The following is a 20,467-nucleotide window of genomic DNA, read 5'->3' on the forward strand; positions in this document are numbered from 1 at the left end:
AAGTGTGTTTGTGTCTCAGAGATATTAAAATATTAACCCCCCGCCCCAACCATTGTTTTAAATTTCTCTGCTCCTCCCTCCCTGAGAGATATCTAAATATAATGTAATTTTTTTTGCTTTTCAAAGAAAGCCACTCTTTTTTTTTCTAATATTTCCTATTTTCTCTGGCCCACTGTAGACATAAACTTCGCTATCTCTTCGCTATCTCATAATAATCTTTTTCGTTAATTTCTAGTGTTGTCAATTACTGATCGTAGATTGACTAGATTCTTTTAAGTCAAAGCAGAATGCTATTTTTCACCATTGAATATTATAGTTTTAAGGATTCGGTCTTCCAACAATTGACTCATTTCATCAGTCAGTCAGTCAGTCAGTCAGTCAGTCAGTGAAAGCCTGTCAAAGATATTAAAAGAAAAATTGCTCCCCCTTTTTAAATCAGGTCAATTATCGTTTACAGGGGAGAGGGCGGCCGCTGCTGCGGCCGGGGAGCACCGCGAGATGCGCCGCGGGGCCCACTGGGCCGGGGGCGGGTTGGAGGGGGTATTAAATAGTGGAAATTGGAAATTGGGGGGGGGGGGGTTGTTTGAACAGAATCAAAGCCTTCTATGTCATCCTTTAGATTGTATTAAGCTGGATCTTTCAGAATATATATATAGAGTAGAGAGAAGTAAATGCTACTGCTAAGCAGCACGTTTTTTTAAAAATAATAATAAACCAATTTTTTAAAAACAATAGGGGTGATTTAGACACTTTGAAAACAAGCTATTTTTCATTTATAGGTTGTTCTAGTTCCATACTCGCCATCTTTCCCCTGCTCGTCAGTTGGAGAAGGCGAGGACGCGCCTATGGGGCTTTACAACAACAACAACAATGAAATATCTCAGTAGGCCAGCGTTAATTCACTTGAATTTATTCCTGATAACATTGATGACTTTTTAAGTGATTTTTTTTAAAATGTTGAAAATAGCACAGTTGGGCAGGATTTGGGAGACTTGAGTCCAAACACACTACAAATTTTAGAAGATTTTACCTGTGAATTAACATGGAACCCTCCTCTAGCCCCTGATTACATTTCCCCATTTCAATCGAATGAAGTGCCTTCCCATAGCCCTGTTATTGAACAATGTTGGGGAGGGGGTGGTGATAATAATAATAAACAAGAGGAGGTGGTGGGTGGGGGAGGGGGTGATGATAATAATATACAAGAGGGGGTGGAGGTGGGGGAGGGGGTGGTGATAATATACAAGAGGGGAGGAGGGGGTAATATCCAATTGACACCATTTCCTGACTGTCAGTTATGAAACTCATTTTTAAATACAATAGTTGTCTACACTGCAACCTTTGGTGACCCATTTAATTCACTTTTGTGTGGTAATTTTGTGTTTGCCCCCTTAGAAATTGTTCATGACTATGTAGATAGAATTCGTGGACTGCTAGAGAACCAAATTCAGTTTTGGGGAGGGGGAGGGATTCAATTAAGGTTTATATTGTTTTAAAGGTGTTTTATTTAAATGAGGGAAAAAGTGAGGTTTACCGTCACTATGTACACACAGAGATGCGAGTGATCTATCCAAATTTAGAGAATTTTGAGGGTGTTTTTTCCGAGTGGATAGGTCATAATATTACGCATCTCGAGAATTATAGCGTAAATGGGAGCGGGTATGTAGTTCTTTATGTTGAAAATTTAAGCGTTAATATCTGTAAATTTAAGAAAGATTTTATTTTAAGAGGGGGCAGGTGGGGGGGGGGTCTGAGGGGTCAATAGTTTTAAAATATAATTCTGATTGAGTAGGTTGTCAAGGTGTCCAACGAATTTGTTTTGAAACAGGTCAAAAATGTTTCAATTACGCTGTCCTCATATCAGCATTCGAGCCTCTAGCACGTGACGCTACCAAGACGAATTTAGATCACTGGGCCGTTCATGGGAAGGAGGGGTCCAATTTTCCCATTGTAGATTTCACTTGTTTAGAGGGAAAATACCTATTAACGCTAAGGTCTATTGATATTTTTGAACGGCCCAATGCCCATTTAAATATTGAAATTACTTTGGCTCACTATGAAACTGAATTTGAAGATGGGGTTCGTTCAAAAAAGAAGGGGGTGGTGTTCCCAGTAAGGGGTCCGTCGATTTAATTGGTTAAACACTGGGTTTGGCACACCATCATCTAGTGAGCTAGCCAATTCAATTGGCCATTTCAACCCAATTACAGACATCAGTAGAGTTCTGGGGGAGGGTAAGAAAATGGGGGTATGTTTCTGCTGTCCGACAAGCCTGTCTCAATTCCATAGCGATATAAAACTAAGGGATCATATGAAGCATTGTAGACGGCATGGCTACCAGTCACTGGAGATAGTTTCAGGGGATAGGGCCATTTTACGCTTTAAAAATTTCCAAAATACACCCTCCAGAGCAATAAAATCTCTTTGGATTGGGAAGCGAAGCCGGTGGAAGTGAACGATCCTCGATTTCCAAACGGAATCAAAGAACATCAAGCTATTGCAGTTTCCTACGCCCATTCACAAAGAGACATTTCTAACATCATTCAGTTGTTAGAAATAGTAGAAACACTGGATGAGGGAGAGTGCATGATCAAGACACTGACTAAATTAATTGGCACCGCTAATGGCGCTATTTCTCGTTTGAGAAATACACATTACCCAACGGTGCTGTCTACAGAGGATCGTCTCGTGATTAAAAATAAAAAAAATATGCTGGGTTTGTAAGGGGGAGTTTGAAGAGGGGGATAAGGGGAAAGGGACTAGAGGCAAAAGAGGGGGGAAGGGGAAAGTCAGAGACCACAATCACTTGTGGCAGGATATATCCTCCGGGGGTAGTAATTTTAGAGGGGTAGCGCATCAATCGTGTAACATAAACGTTAGCCAGCAGTTTTTTATTCCAGTTTTTATTAATAATTCAAATTATGATTTAAAATTTATTTTACCGGCACTGGCTCGTATGCACAGGGAGGGAAGGGGAGTAGATAGTCCATTGTTAAATAATTCATTTACCTATAACATCATTCCCAAATCGGCCGAGAAGCTAGTGCTTCTCGAGTTGAAATGGCAGGTAGTAAATAATGGGCCTATGTGCTGGAATAAAATCAGGTTTTTAGATTCCTTTAGTTTTTTTTCCCAAGGCATTGAGTCAATTGATTCAAGTGCAGCAAAGCGACAATTTTGATAGTTTTCCTTTGCTTAAACAACACTTTCGAGACAGTGAAATGTATGACTTATTGACCTGTAAAGGTGTATACGCATACCACTATTATTGTTTTGGCACTCGCTTAAGCGAGGTGAAACTACCTTCAATTGAAGCTTTTTACAATTCACTCGCCAACAGTGAATGCACAGCCGAGGACTATGAGTTCCCCAAAAAGGTGTGGTCTAAGGGGAATTGTAAACATGGGTGGGATTATTATAGACTTTACTTGGCCAGGGACTTTTTAACCCTGTTGGACAAAGTCTGCAAGAACATAGACCAAATCTAATCAAAGTTTGGGCTAGATATATGCTATTATTTTTCCACACCACATTTGGTGATGGACTTGATTTTAAAAATTAGTAGGGAGGAAATAGGCTTCATCACCGACGTGTATCAACACCTTTTTGTAAAAAGATCAATGAGGGGTGGATATGTTTTTCATGGGGATCGCGTCTTGACAACCGATTCAAATGGACAAAACAGCAATACCGATGCAAAGTTAAATGTAGTGTTCTTGGACATAAACTCATTATACCCCTCGGCAATGTCTCACTACTCTTTGCCGTGTGGGAACTATCAATGGCTTGAGAATCCTTGTGAGTTCCCCGACATTACCACCGTCGAGGACAATGGGCCATAAGGATGGTTCTTTGAAATTGATGGGCACATTCCACTGGCGCTTCACGATTCAGTCAGAGATTTTGTTTTTCCCTGTATCAATCGACCAGTGAGTAGGGACTCACTGAGCCCCTACAATCGATCATTGGTCGAGGATATGGGGATGCACTGGACCCCCTCTAAGCAAAAACTGATTGCAGATTTGGACCCTAAGGAGAATATCTTTGTTCACCAAGTGCTTTTGCACTGGAAGGTGAACAATGGTTTCATGATCACCAAAATACATAGGGTCCTGCAATTCAGTCAGAAACCATACTTAAAGACGTTTATCGACACTTTTGTTGATAAACGCTCTCGGGTAAACAGTAAAGAAGAGAAGGGAATGTACAAACTCATTCTAAATTCAGCGTTTGGCAAAATGTGTGAAAGTGTACGCAACAGATCTCATTGTAACTTCGTGAATGATCCCCCAGAGTATGCACTGATTATTGCAGACCCTAATTTTACATCGTTCACAAGAAGTGAGGCTGGCATGGTTCTTCTACACAAGAAGAATAGAAATGTGATACTTAACAGGGATATAGAGGGAGGTAGTTAAGTACTTGAAATTTCCAAAAAAAGCTCATGTTGTCGTTTTTTTACAATGTTTGCAAGGTGCAATGGCCACGGGAGGGGGAGGTTTAAAATTACTGTGGGGATACAGATTCTCTGCTGTTAAAAGTAAAAACCGAGGATTTATTGGGGGATTTAGAAAATGGAGAACACATCAGCTCGCGGATGGATTTCACCAACTGGAATCCGTCCCTCTACCCCGAGTTGGTGAAACGTCAAGCCCTCAACCAACTACTAATGTTAAAATCAGAGATGGGGAGTGATTTGATATCCAGGGGGGTTTTCCCGGGTCCTAAAGTTTATTGCGTGGAAACACATAACAGGGATGTAAAGCAGGCGTGTAAAGGGGTGCCTACACGTTTTGTAAAGAGCAATTTCAACATGAGTGTGTACAGAGACTGTGTAGAAAGTAGCCTAGTGCCGAGAGCACAAGTGCTTGCAATTCGCTCGCCACAGTATAAAAATTATAATTTAAGAGTGGAAAAGAATGCAATGAAATGTATATCTGACAAAGTCTATGTGCTCGAGAATGGTGTAAGTGTACTGCCACATGGCCACTACCTTATTTCAGACCGGGTTGAATGCATAGACTATCGCAATCAACTTGGACTGGATAAACTAACCTAACCACTAACCCTAACCACTAGCTACTAACCTTTCATAAATTAACTAACCTAACCAAACCACCATAACCCAACCACTGACCCAACCTAACCTGTAGCAGCAGCAGCAGCAGCAGTTACGACAACTATTGTATATAGTTTTTTCCACATCTCCCCGGGGGGTGGGGGGCCCTCCCGTGGCCGGCCCACCCGCGGATCCTGGGGGTGGGGAGGTCCCGCTCTTGGCCGGCCTGGGGGGTGGGGGGTCCTGCCCGTGGCCGGTCTTCGGCCCTGTGGCTCCTGGGGAGTGGGGGGGGGGGGAACCTTTTAAATTCATAATGTTCAACTGTGCTATTTTTTTAAGCTCATGTTCCAAGTGTTCCAAGTGTTTTTTTTGTTTTTTTTTCTCAAGTGATTTACTGTATAAATAGTTTGTATGTGTGTGCTAATGTACTAAAAGTTTGTTTTTGTACAAATAGTGTGTGCTAATGTACAAATGGTGATGCTGAACAAAAAGTGTTTTTAAGACAATAAGTGTTGTACATAAAGTGTTATTGTTGTTGTTGTTGTTCATGTTTGAACAGAAGTGTTTTTATAATAAATGTTGTACATAAAGTGTTATTTTTGTTGTTCATGTTGAACAAATAGAGTTTTCATGTCAAATAAATGACGATGAAATATTGTTTTTGTTGTTCTTGTTAACGCACTAGATAGATCTATGTGAAAATTATTACTACTACTACTACTTATTCACTGGAGACGTATGATTTACAGTTAGTTGTAGTCCGACTGTTGTCAACAGCAGCAGCAGCAGCATGTATGAAATTAAAACACCATTCAGATCGTTTTTGTGTGGTCCATCAATGTCGGGGAAAAGAACACTTTTAGCTAAAATAATTCAAAATTGCAATAGAATGTTTTTGGAAAAACCAAAGAAAATTTATTATTGCTTTAGTATTTGGCAGGAGTCCTATGATCAAATAAAAGCTATTGCCACACCCATACCAATACAATTCATACGGGGACTTGATGTTTTCAACAGTATAGAGCCAAACTCGTGGTTGATTATTGATGATTTAGTTGAATCGATTGAACAGTTCTGACAGGAAATGCTACAACTGTTTACCGTTTTCTCTTGTCATGAACAGATTTTCATGACCCTAGTTCTAGACAATCTGTTTCATCAGAGTAAATTTATGAGGACCCTTGCTTTGAATTGCACCATCTATATTATCTACCGAGTTGTTCGTGATTCTAGCTCACTAATAACTCTCAATAAGCAAATATTCCCCGGTGCCCCTAAATTTCTGCTGTCAGCGTACACTCAGGCGACAAATAAGCCATACGGCTACATTTTTCAAGATCTTAATCATAGCACACCCGAGGATCTACGTGTAGTCACCGATATTTTCGACAAAGAAATTAACGTATATCTTCCGGTGAACCGTAGAAAAGGCTATTAGTTGCCATTATGACACTGAAGAAACTACACGAACAACGGCATTTATTTTCCGTTTTAGGCACTTCAAAACCTTCACTCAGGAAGGCTATAATAAAACATGGTGTTGAAAATGATTTCATTAATCTAATATCTGAACTTTGTTTAAATTTAACTGAGGGCAATATATACTTGTCAGAAGGTGCTAGACAATAGACAAAGCAACATCAGTCCACTGTACGCGCCACGGCTTGCAAAAACAAGGGACACATTTTTTAAAAGAAAACGTCTCCTTCAAGCGGGCGGTAGCTTTCTTACACTTTTACTGCCAATAATTGCAGGACTTTTAAACAGTTTTCTCTAGAGAATGGCGAAACCCTATAAATTGACACCATTTGAACTTGTCCTCTCACCCATCGAACATTTTGAAGACAATCTAAGCAAATTCAATTATGATAAGAATATTGCCGATGACAAAATACTGCTTTTACTTCAAGTTGCATTGCGACGTGTGGAAAAACATAGACGTTATCGTGAGAAACCCACCACTGCTACCGTCTTCGTCATAGATCTCTCTAAACAGGAAACATCTCCTCAAGATTTTGCAGCAGCAGCAGTGCAATCGAAGGAGAAGGAATTGAATTCAATTGTATCAAAAATTGGAAACCTATTGCCTGTGACCTATTGAGAACAGAGTAAAAGAGTATTATCTTATCTCATGTTGGAAACTGATCATCAAGTTCAAGTTGACAGCACAGGGAAACGAATTATAATTCAGGGAAAAAGTTATAATCTAGTTGATTTAATTTGTGATATGGTGACGAATCGTAAAGGACTTTTATCATTTGACAATAATCTATACACCTTTCTAAGTGTATCAAACTTCCCCAAAAGTCTTATTGGCAATAAGCAAATTCTTAAGAAACTAAGAGAATATAGTCCTCCAACAATGCCAACACCAACACCATTTAAAAAAGAAGAAGATTCAATATTTGAAAATGCTAGCAGCAGCACACTCTGGCATAAATGGTAATCATCAGGTTGATGAAATAGCAAAGAATGCTATAAATATTGACCAGCCAAGTGGGAGACCAATCCCAATTAGAGATATTTGCCGATGAAGGCTATCAGATATTAATTTTAATAAGATTAATCCTATCCTTTCCCCCTTTCCCAATAAGTATCTTTCTAAAATTTATCATAGAATTCGTTCTGGAACAAATGGACTAAATTTTCTTTCATTCTCATATAAGTTTTCTAATTCAAGTGGTTAAATTCCCGTGTCCCCTCTTTGCAGGCATTGTAATATGAATAATGAAACAATTGACCATTGCCTATTTGAATGTATGCTGACGTCTGCACAACACACCTTACCTTGTAAACTGTTAAAATGCTTCAAACACCACAAAATCTCACTATCAGCCAAGAGCCTAGCCAACTATACAAGAGATGAAAGTCCAAACATTTCAAATTTATGTGGAAATCCAGTCCACGATCCTATTGCACTGGCGCTTTTTACAAATGCCAAAGCGAGTTTTGACGGAATTTCGCCATGGATAAAGGATGAGTCGGTGAAGGTGCGTGAGCCCATGGCAATATGACGTTGATTGGTGATTTTATGAGGAACAAGTAGTTTAATATTATTTCCACTGGGTCTCAGTTTTTCCACTGCCAAAGCAACAGAACTCATGACCTGTTGTTTGCGTACATGAAGTATTGCCGAGGTTAAAGAGAGACTTACATCAGGATTGGCAGCAAGTTCTTTTCTCAATATGAAATTGGATGGTGCAAGCGTCAGTTTTATATTCACTTTAACATTGGGTGGTAGCCATTGGGGTATATTAAATATTTCATGATATATTTTTCCAACTAGATGTAATTCACTAGTTGTAGCATTTTTAAGTGCATCTGTACTATCAGTATTAGTAATATATTCATATCCATTGGTGGTGCACCTTTGCTTTTTTTAATTTGCTGACAGAGACAACTTTAGAAAAGGTTTTGGGGGAACTTAAACTTCCCGCTTCACCAATATTTTCATAGACATGATTCAGAACTTCAACCATTTAGAACACAAACACGTAGTGTAATGTCCACTCCCCTTTTGCAAACTGGAGGGTGAATCAATCCGTCTTCGCTTTTGAATAGCAGCCACAGGTGTTATAAAATCATTGCTGCTGCTGCTGTTTCTTCTTCCTTCTTCTAATTCACAGCAGGGGGGCTATTCAGTTGATACTATTTAGCCCTTTTCTTTTTGCTTCACTCTGTGGGCAACAGAGCTACTGGCTTGGTTGTCTCTTACTTATAAGATATTCTCAGATATCTTTAAGTAGATCTTTCGACTCAAGGAGTTCAAATATAAGATGATAGATATCAATTTCTGTGCTCTGTGTGCAGGTATAGCCCCCCCCCCAAAAAAAAAAACAACCATAGGGCAAGGGCTATAAGTTATGCTAGTTGACCATCCTTGAACTATAAGGTTCTTATTGACGGCATTGTCTATAAACTTCAGAGAGGTTCAATCGATTAGAAATTCGAAGCTCTAGCACCCTTTTTACGAGTCCTTTTTACTGTATATTATAGCTATTTTAAAATGATCCACGGCAAAAACATGTTTTTTTCTTTTAATATGTGTACCATTGTGCTTAATGCTATTAGTTTTTACCTCTCATCAAGCATATTTATCGTGAGTCTCTTCCAGAAAAATCAAATTCGTTAATTCATTCAACTTCAACGATATCTACAATCAATCTTACCACGCTTAGGCATCAGCTTCAGTGATTACATCGAAGTCGATTTTCCTACTGGAGAAAACAGGAGCTTTAACGATGAAAGGTAAGCAGTTAGGTTAGAGTTGCTTTCCCACCCGAATATTTATTTAGGTCAGTAATGTATCTTTTATGCTTAGAGGTAGGGTGCATTTCTAGTAAAACATGTTTAATCAACTGCAATAATTTTCGTTACAGACAAAAGTTATCAAGTAATAAACCCTTTGACTCTGGGTCTGGCATATTCTCCCCCCCCCTTCAAAAAATCCCCAAGTAAAATTATCCCACGGAAAGTACCTCCTAATAGACTATCCTTGGGAAATAAAAGTCCACACGGAAACCACTCCGAATACCTTAGCAAGTGGTCCAAGTTTAACATGACTTTAGGTGGCGCAACATCATATCGATTTCCAACCTGGCTACACCAAAGGCCCTTATTTGCATACTGTAATATTTGACCTGCATCAGAGAGGATTTATTAATTTACGTTTGGTGGGTAACTTTTCCAAAAAGCATATTTTTGAGTCAATCATTCGATTTAAAATTCATGACATCCAGTGCATAAAATTTAATCAAAAACTATTTGAGCTGATTAAAGCCTAGGTTTTTTTTTGTTTTTTTTTAGCTTATCTGCGACTCAACTGCGAAACGGAATGCATTTCTTCGTGAAAAAGTATTACAACCATCACCATTTACCTTATCGTATCTGTGCGGTACTATATCAAACATTTTGAAGTTGCAGTGACTATTGTTCGTAACCTTGTACCATCGTTATACGTTTTCATCTCCATTAGCCAGAGATTAAAAATTCCACGCGTACTATATCTGATGATAATGAATTTATCAACGAGGAGTCCACTTAAGATCGTCCCAATCTCGTCACTCGACTTGCAGAAAAAAAATCCACGAAGTAATCAATGATTTGATAAAAAGAAAAAACAATGATTTGAAAAAATACTTGGAAAGGTGGCTGCAAGTAGGGTTCTATCAGTCTACAACAGTGTATTCCATTGGGATTCTGCACAAAAATTATTAATTTCTAAGATCACTTTATCTTTCGATAAAGTTTCTGCTACCTGTAGACCATGGGGCTAACCATATTTCAAATGATCTTCGAACGCCTCCCCGCTAGGTTTTGGTGAAATGCAGTAAACACAAGAAAATCTAGCACCATGTTTTACACGCGGAATAAGTTTACCAAGGTTCACTGTTGGAAAAAAAGTCCGTATCTATTATTTTCAACATATAATAAAAAGGCATAGCATTTCATGTTAACATTAAAAGAACCGTGCATAGGACATAATTTTTTCTACATTATTATCATAATAAAGCACATTTATTCTATCATTAGTGTCTTCGACCTCCCTCACTTTAATATCTTTCATTGTAATTGGCCATCTTCCCTCGAAAAATTTGAAGAAAACTTCAGGAAATACCGCCCCCTCCCCCTCCAATCTTACTTCGTTCAAAAGTATTAAATTATCTTTATTAGCATTATCTTTTAAACCTTGGATGCCACACACTAAAACAGCCCAATAAAAACAGGCATTATTTTGATCAAATTTAGACCAATAACGGCTTGTTTTTTTTAATGGCTCAGAGATTTGGGTCCCTTTTTGACCAATAGAACGACTATAGTTTGCGAGTACTAAATGTAAGTCGAGGCCGACAGTCACTGTAATGGTAAAACCTGAACTATTCTCAGAGTATTTTTCTACGGTCTTGTATATTTTTGAAATACATTTCTCTAAAATTTCTTGTATATCCCCATGTTTGGGAAAAGCTTCCATATTGGATAGCAAAACAACTTTTAGACCATCCCTCTCTTCTTTAGAAAAAACGGCATGAGCAGCAAGTTGAAGTCTCAAGATTTCTTTACTTTCTCCAAGAGTATTACCCACACACGATAAATTGAACTTGTAGAATCTTAAGTATCATTTACAACCGTTTAAAACAAAGGAATTGATCTCCCTTTCCAATTTGATCAAAAACAATGTTTTCTTAACTTGACAAATCTTACATTTCGCCAGGTGAAGCCTCTTCAAAATAAGGGGGAAATAACGAACTGACTCTCTTAAATATTATCAGTTTTGGTGAAAATATCATTAAAACCATCTTCAAATTCAAGCAGATATGGAATAATGAATTTACTTTCTTCGAAATTTACACCTGTGGTAAAAATGTTATCAAAATCACTTGGGGGTATTGGGCCTCTTCCAATATTGTCACTAATATGGTCTGCTAGACCTTGAAATTGATTGCTAAATATGTGGGTTGTTGCAGGGGCAAAGGAAGTGTCTATAGCTTGGTCGTTGCGTGCAGAAATAGATGCCACAATAGATGAAGTGCCTAATTTATTCGTTAATATAAAAAAAAATCAAATCACCTTGAACATATTTGTTAACTAAGTGGCTTGTTGCAGGGGTTTAGGAAGTGCCTGTACCTGACTCGACGCTTGTAGGGGTAGGTGTAACATTAGATGAAGCGCCTAAAAGAGGATCAGCGATTGTAGATCTCACAGTAAAGTCTTGGAACATTTCATTTGTTAATGTTGAGAAAAAGTCTTTAAAATCATCTTGAATTTCATTGTCAAATACGTGGCTTTTAGCAAGGCTGTTGGAAGCACTTATTGCTGGCTCGGTGCTTGTAAAAGTAGGTGTAACCATGGATGCAGCAAAGAGGGTCAGCGCTTTTAGATTTCACATTATATCCAAATTTGTCCATTTCCTTTTATATTAATAAATCGAATTCTGCATCATAGGGTAAAGCACTGATAGCTGGGCCTATGTAAAAAGGGCAAGTGCAGATGAATCGAGCTGGAACTTCATTCATCTGGAACAGCAGATGAATAACAATTTGTACGGCTATATGTATCATTACATGAATTGTTTTTGCTAGTTTCAGTGGAATTGTCTAAACCAGGGTTAGCAGATGAATCGTACCTTTTCTAAGGAGGAGGTTGATTCAAAGTCTTTATAATGGGCAGCGCAATCGCGCTGCCTAAGTAAAGAACGATGTTGGCACAATGTATTATTTTTTTTTCCTTTAGACCAGGTCACTTCGTATCGAAGAAGTTGTCGTAGGAACTTCGAAAAGGGTTCATTCGATTGGAAATTGGAGTGGCCTGTGCCCTTTTTAATAGTCGAAAGGGATTGAAGGGCAATTAACCCCCCTCTCACGCCCACCTTTTTCCCAAATACATCCAATCAAAATTTTGAGATAGCCATTTTGTTCAACGTGGTTGAAAATTCTGGAAATGAGGTCTTTGAGGTTGATACCCTCCCCCAAAAGCCCTCGGCCAAGGGCTGTAAATTATGACGAGGTGGCATATAAGGTTTTATAGAAAGCGTTTTTGTAGAAACTTCAAAAAAGACTCATTCGATTGGAAATTGAAATGGCTAGTGCCCTTTTTAATAGTCGAAAGTGATTGGAAGGTAACTAACACCCCTTCCACGTCCACCATTTATCCAAATACATCCAATCAAAATTAACCCCCTCAGAGCCCTCGGGGAAAGGTTTATAAATTATGCCCTGGGGCATAAAAGGTTTCTATAGATAGTGATGTTGTAGAAACTTCAATAAGGGCTTATTCGATTGGAAATTAGAAGGGCTTGTGCCCTTTTTTAATAGTTGAAAGTGATTGGAGGATAACTAACACCCCTCTCACACCCACCATTTCTCAAAACACATCCAATCAAAATCTCGAGATAGCTATTTAGTTCGACGTAGTTAAAAAGTCTGAAAATTATGTTTTTGAGGATGACACTACCCCACGCCCTCAGGACAAGGGATGTAAGTTATGCCCTGGGGGCATATAATTTTTTTTTTAAAGCATTTTCGTAAAAACTTCAAAAAGTTATCATTTCATTGGAAATTGAAACGGCTAATGCCTCTTTTAATAGTCAAAAGTGATTGGAGGGCAAGCCATGTTTTCAAACGTAGTTGAAAGGTCCGTAAATTATGTCTTTGAGGATGACAGCCCTCTCACAGCCCTCAGGTCAAGGGTTGTAAGTTATGTCCTGGGGCATATAAGGTTTTTATAGAAAGCGTTGTCGTAGAAACTTCAAAAAGGGCTCATTCGATTGGAAATTGAAAGGGCTAGTGCTTTTTTAATAGTCGGAAGTGATTGGAGGGCAACCAATCCCCCTCTCACGCCCACTGTTTCCCCAAACACATTCACTCAAAATTTTTAGATAACAATTTTTTTCAACATAGTTGAAAGTTCAGGAAATTAGGTCTTTGAGGATGACAACCTCCCCCCCCCCAGCCCTCAGGGCGAGGATTGTAAGTTATGTCCGAAGGGCATATAAGGTTCTTATTGAAAGCGTTGTCGCACAAAATTTCAAAAGGGCTCAATCAATTGAATATTGAAAGGGCTAGTGCCTGTTTTAATGGTTGAAAGTGAATGGAGAGCAACTAACGCCCCTCTCACGTTCACCATTTCCCCAAACCCATTCAATTAAAACTTTGAGATAGCCATTTTGTTTTACGTAGTTAAAAGTTCTGGAAATTAGGTCTTTGAGGATGACAACCCCCTCAGAGCCCTCAGGGCAAAGGTTGTAAATTATGCCCTGGGGGCATATAGGGTTTTTATAGAAAGTGTTGTCGTAGAAACTCAAAAAGGGCTCATTCGATTGGAAATTAAAAGGGCTAGTGCACTTTACAATATTCTAAAGTGATTGGAAGGCTTGACATTTTTATAGTAAAGATCGATGTGGGTACAATGTATTATTATTATTTTTTTTTTTGTTAGACCAGGGCACTTCGTATCGAAGGAGTTGTCTTAGGAACTTCGAAAAGGGCTCATTCGATTGAAAATAGAAAGTGCTAATGCCCTGTTTATTGAAAATGATTGGAGGGCACCTAGTCCCCTCCCACGCCCACTCTCCCATCTGCCCATTATATTTAAAAACTAAATGATGCCTTAAGATTAAATCAAAATGCACTGTGTTAACGTTAATTCCCAATAAGGCATCACAGCAGTATCCAAAGAACGACTTAGGGTATTATGTTCAAACTTTCGGAGCTACTTCTGTTCTTAAAAATTAACCAAATCAACATAGCGTAAGTGTAACCAAGCTATTAAGGAAAGTAAACAGATTTTGTTTGTGAATGGTATCAAGTTTTCTATTTCAGGTCAACTAGACGAGTTATGAAACTAAATTAAACACTACTATTTGTGTCCAGATTTTTAAAAGGGTGTACATTGTTAAAAATTGCTGAAAATTTTTCTCCAGCATACAAATAGCAGGCAAAACTATAAAGTCTTAAAAAAAACGAAAAGATTCAAAGTATTATTATCTTTTTCCCTGAAAAGGCTATGTCAATATAAAACGAACAGAAATTAATAAAAAAAACTATTTCCACAAAATAATTTTTTCAAAGAGAAGTGAAGTACTTGATTATACAAAAAATGAGCAAAAATAAAATCAAATAATCTACCAAGTGTGAAACTACCACAAATCAGCATCGATAAATACATGAAACCCAAAACGAACAGAAATTACAATAAATAACCGAGTCAAACTCAATTGTTCAAATTACAAATTACAATAAATAACCGAGTCAAACACAAATCAAAATGTTAACATTATTTGATTTATTAAAGTTATAAAAGTAAAAACATTCATATTTTTTCAGTAAAGTGCAAATTATGTTACTTTTCTTTGAAAAACTTATTTTGTGGAAAAAGTTTTTTTAATTAATTATTAAAAATATCGTACTCTTTCAGAACAGATAGGCAACCGTGTAATATACGCAAGAGGCTATAAGCTCTCTCTTTTGAAGAATTTTTTTATTTAATTTCTTATACCGGGCAAGGTGGAAACGCCTGATTCCCACAACCAGTACAAGTACAAGTACCTATTTCTACATGCAATGCTGTGATGAATAACCTATGTTCCAATGCAATGCATTCGTGTGCCTCCTATCCCCCTATGAAATTCCGTCATATGCCCCCTATCTCCCTATACAATGCCATCGTATGCTCCCTATCTCCTGCTGTTGAATGTGACCAAAGCCTCTCTATTGTTGGAGAAACTTGTTCAACAATTTTTAATCCTGACACAAATAGAATTGTTTATTTCAATTTATACCTCCTCAAGCTGACCTGAAAATTAAATTTAATATCATTCCCAAAAATTTCACTTATACACATTGACAACCTGGATTATTGGTTTAAATTGTAAGAACAGAAGTAGTAATAGTAGCAGCCCCGAAAGTTTTAACTTAATACCACCAGTCGCTCACGAGATATTTATTAGGTATCTTATTGCAACCAAAACCACAGTGCCTTTTGATCTTGTTTTAAACGGACATTTATTTATAAAGGATAATGGGCCAATTTCACAATTGGGGGGGGGGAGACATACCCAATATCATAGAAACATAGCTACTGGACAGTTCCATTATGCTGAACAAAATTGCTGTCTCAAAATTTTTACTGGATTTATTCTGAAAAGGAATGGGCTTGGGAAGAGGGTCGTTTGCCTTCCAATCTCTTTTGACTCCTACAAAGGCACTAGAAGTTTTAATTTCCAATTGAGTTAGCTCCTTTAAAAGCTTCAATGATATTTCTAGCTTTTATAGAACAGCGCTGCCTATGATATTGCTTATATGCCCTTTTGAAAACCAGCATGCATATACTGTTTTCGTTTATTTGAAACTCCCTGTAAACATTTCCTAAAATTCTTACCTTATTACCAGTGGTACCATTTCAGAAAACCTCAGGAGGGGGGCAAAGATCAATTTCGGGCTACCATCCAGACTCAAAATGTAATTACTCTGTTTGACAGACTACTCTTCAAATTAGTCTTCGAATACAAATTAAAGCAACGTAATTTATTTAGATTTTGCCTTTTGCAGCCTTGTTAGGAACCAAAAAATCGTTACAAGATGGAACATTCACTGTACAAATTAAAAACTGAAAGTTACGTGCAGTTACTTAAGCAATGGATATCTCCTTGGCTTCATTTTTGCGAAGTCGTCTTCAAGCTTTTCAAAGTCGGGCTCTTTCACTGCAGCCTTTTCAGAGAACACAAGGATCAAATGCGAGAGTCGCTCGTTGTCAATTCCTGTCCGAAGGTAATCCTTCACAAATGTCAACACAGAGAAAATTGTTCATTTAAGCATGTTGTGAGTGGGGGTGTGAGGACTACCCTCACGACTTCAAGGACCTCAGAAAAAGCTTCTTTTAATCCTCCTAGGCTTTCGAAAAGATCTAAAGCGCTTGCCAGTTTCTGTGGAAGCTGCGACACATATGCACGAGCTATTAAAGCTTGACTCTTCAGCTCTATAACATCGATGGTAGCCTTATCGAAGTATGTCGTGATCTCGAGAAGTAAATCAGTGTTCATGAAGTCTTCAGATTTGGGGTTAAAGCATTGTGTGGCTTCTAGTATTGGCAGATGGACAGAAAAGTTCTCTTCAAACTCATTTACCACTCTGTCCAAAACCTCGTAGAACTCCCTTCGCATTTTCTCTTCTGTTCTTGTGCTCTCAGATTCAGTGCCGTGCTTTCCAAGTGTCGATGTCATCAAATAATCCCTGAGCTTTCCGGATATCTTCTGAACTCGTATTGATTTTGCTGGTACGGTTGAAGCAAGATTGATTGTTTTCAACAGATCAGCTTCAACAGTAATAGCCACCTTCTTAGACTTGAACTCGAAAATACTCGACATCACGCATTGTCTTCAGTTGGTTTTTTGTTGTGGTGATTAAAGTGAAGGCGTCTCAAATGATCAGATCTGGGGCCAGCAGTTATTCAGAAAGAGGGCTGATCATTGCAAGAACTTTGTGAATGACATATAAAGTGAATATGAAGGGAAACGACTTTTGTTGATTCTTAAGACCTGTAGTTTCTGCTGCTTCCTTTCTGTCAGAAGATTCTTAAACAACTGACAGAACTGAGAGTATGCAGTCATATCCAGAATTGTAGCCAGTGATCTATACCAGTAAGATCACCTTGCCACAACTGTCGGTTCAAGCGTTAACAAAGCCACGTTGACAGTTTTTGGGCCTTGACAATTAGCTGGTATCGAGTTTTGCTGTTAGAAACAAAACCATAGCTATTTGTAAAACTAAAAATACTGACGAAATTCTCCGTTTTTTCTGCTTGCAATCGCCAATAACAAGGTTAAGTCTATGGGAATGACAGTGAGTGTACATTGCTCGCGGTGCCTTTTTCCGGAAACGGGCCTGCACTCCTGAAAAATGTCCGCTCATTACACTTGCCCCGTCATAGCACTGTCCAACACATTTTGACCAATCAAGGCTGATACCCTTCATTTCGTTGTAAATAAAGTCGGCCAAACTCTCAGGGTCAACCTTGGGCATGTGGTAGCAACATATTGCTCTTTTTTTGATTTTCATATCATGAACATAGCACACTAAGATCGTAAATTGTTCCTTTTTTGAGAGGTATTTTGTTTCGTCAGCAAGAACTGCAAAATATTTTGCTTCTCTGACTTCTTTCACGATATAACTTTTGAATTTATTTCCTATGACCTAAATGTATTCTTTTTGGTACTCTTGTGACAAGTAGTGGCCATATGCCTTGCGAGACTTGTCCATCAGGTCCGGGTTGATTTCCGTTAAAAGACCTACCGTCTCTCGAGGGCCTGGAATTTCCTTCATCATGGCTACAAGACGCAAGACGCAATAAAAAGCCGCTATACCTCTTAAACGTATACGTCGGGGTGTCACAAAGCATTGGTCCAGTAATCCGAGCCTAGTTGAAGCTTAGAGAAAATCCAAATTTTGGTACCAGTTGTGGCTCCAGTGTGACCGTCCTCGCTTTGGCTGGGTTTCTGAAATTCGTCTTTCTACCAAAAGAAAGTTTGCAAGAGAACTATCTATCCACATGAACCAGATAGTTGAAGAGACGTCCCAGCAAGCTTCTCCGTCAAATGTATCAAGAGATCCTCCTAGCACCCGTCTATCTGCTCAAGTTATTCCTGATTCCGAATGGAATTCATACTTTTCTGCTGAATTCTCCTCACCAGATACAGCCCTACAGTCCGAATATAAAAATAAGCTTGATAAATTTTTGTCTAGTTGTCCAACCGACAATTTTTTTGTTTCGGTTGATTCTGTACTGCAAGCAATCCAATGCCTAAAGCGTAAGAAATCTTCTGGCATTGATAAAATGAGCACTTCACATTCTGCATGGAAGTGAGCTGCTGGTAAACCATATTGCTCTTTTGATGCAGATGATTGTTACCCAAGGAGTTGTACCTTCTTCTTTCTCAATCGAAAATCTCACTCCAATTCAAAGGAAAGGTAAAATCGCTACCCAGTTCTCGTCCTTCCGCCCTAAAACAGTGGCTACTACCTTCTGTAAGCTTTTTGAACTTCAGTTCATTGAATATCTGAATGCCAAATGCTATGTTCCACCTTACCAATTTAGATTCCAGCCACGTCTTGGTTGTGCCCACGCTTTTTCGGCTGTCGAGAACGTATTGATCGATGCTGATCCATCAGGTGAAACTCTCGTGTTGGCCGGGCATGATGGTTGTAAAGCGTTTGACTCTCTCATTCACGCCGCTATGCTACTCCATGCAGCAAAATGTGGAGAGAGCCCTTCGAGACATGTATTATCGTCTTAAATTTCGCCTAATACCTCACCCATTAACTAGAGTTGACGGCTCTCAAGTCTACGCACCAACCCCTAATATTTTTGTCAATGTTGAAAAAAGTACTCGTCAAGGTGCTGTTTCTTCCCCTTCATTCTTCAATAATGGAGTTCTTGATGCACAGTCAGCTGTTCCCACATCTTTCATCTTTGCCGGTCTTGATTTATCTCTCGTATGTTATGCAGACGACATTCTGAATTTGAGTCGCACTATCCAGTGCATAAGCAAGATTTCCGCAACACCGCAATCTGAGTATGCTAAACTAGGTCTTCAGTTCATTTCCAAAAAGTCCAAAGTTGTATTCCTCAACTGGAAGCAAGTGTCGCCTAGGGATATTCCTCTCGGAAATAGTAGGATCAACCCAGTAGATCATATCACCTACCTCGGTCTTCCCATTGGTTTGTCAATAATGCACACGCGACAACTATTAATTGCTCACATTGAACGTTGAGTTAGGTTATCATATGCTCCTTTTGTAACTAATAAGTTACGCTACAACCGTCGTCTTCTTTCGAAACTTTTTAACTATGTTGCTCTACCAAATTATCTGTACATATTGCCGTTTTGGAAAATGCTCACAAATTCTGAAAAGTAAAAATTCGTTCAGTTTTCTTCCGGTTCGCAAAATATCTTTTACGTTTTCCCCCTTGGATGCGCAATTCTTGTATAATTAGAAAGTTCATTATTTCTGACTCGATTATAGCTGTGGAGAGGAAATATTTTGCTTTTAACTCTTGATTAACGAAATTGAGCCGTTCTTGGTCATCAGTACTGGTCAATTAGTTAAGATGAGTTTGTTGTGTCTTTTTTTTAAGTGTTTTTTGTTCGCGCTTAGCATAATTGTTGCAGTTTTTTAAACTGATTGATGATTTAGTCTCTTTTCGTATGAGTCCAATTTAAGTGTAGCTTGTCATTCTCCATTTTTGGTGTCAATTTTTCTTTGATAATATATTGCGTATATTACTAGTAACTTAATTGTTTATTGATTATCGGTTCTTTTAAGCATATTGCTTTAAGTAAATATATAAAAGGATCCGTGATTGAATAATTTCCTTGGTTCTGATACTTATATATATCAGAGTAAATGAATCATTTTGTTGAGAATGACCTGATTTTAAGACCAGCGGACGAGAGTGTCGTTTAAGTGTTTTTACCGTTTCTTGTCATATTTACACTATTTGATACTGCTATCTACTGTATATTTTTAATTCACTGAAGATTATTTGGTTTGATCTTTTTTACCAATTGAGGATTGATGCAATGATGTTCATATTGCTTATGTTTGTTCAGTATTTAGGAGCATAAAAAAAGAAACATTTCACGTACCTGCAGAGCAGTGTATAATTGAATTTTTCTTTCTCGTTTTGTAGTTTGTTCTAAGTGCTAATTTAGATCTTTGCTCCAGCCTTCGCCACTAAAAACTACATATATAACTGCTAAGTTTATGTGTATTTCTTTTTTTTTCGCTTATTGCTCCGTCTTTTCCTTTTTTGTATGACGGGTCTTCCAATAAATAATAATAATAATATCATATCATTTGTATACATTCCTGAAAAAAGCTCATGCCAGCCGTGCCTCTCACTCAGACTAATTGT

At 38.2% G+C, this 20,467-nt stretch overlaps 1 protein-coding gene across 1 annotated transcript in view; it reads left to right on the top strand.

Moving 5' to 3' along the window:
* Window positions 1–20,467, top strand: part of LOC148948981 (uncharacterized) — a 121,596-nt gene that overhangs the window by 6,005 nt on the left and 95,124 nt on the right. Inside the window, exon 2 of the mRNA XM_089094160.1 lies at window positions 9,174–9,307. Coding sequence (XP_088950286.1) covers window positions 9,301–9,307 — 7 coding nt within the window. The 5' untranslated portion in view covers window positions 9,174–9,300. The remainder of the gene's footprint in view (window positions 1–9,173; window positions 9,308–20,467) is intronic.

Source organism: Artemia sp. Qi Xiang Cuo, chromosome 9 (genome assembly GCF_049724085.1).
Source record: "Artemia sp. Qi Xiang Cuo chromosome 9, ASM4972408v1, whole genome shotgun sequence".
Classification (NCBI taxonomy): Eukaryota; Metazoa; Arthropoda; class Branchiopoda; order Anostraca; family Artemiidae; genus Artemia; species Artemia sp. Qi Xiang Cuo.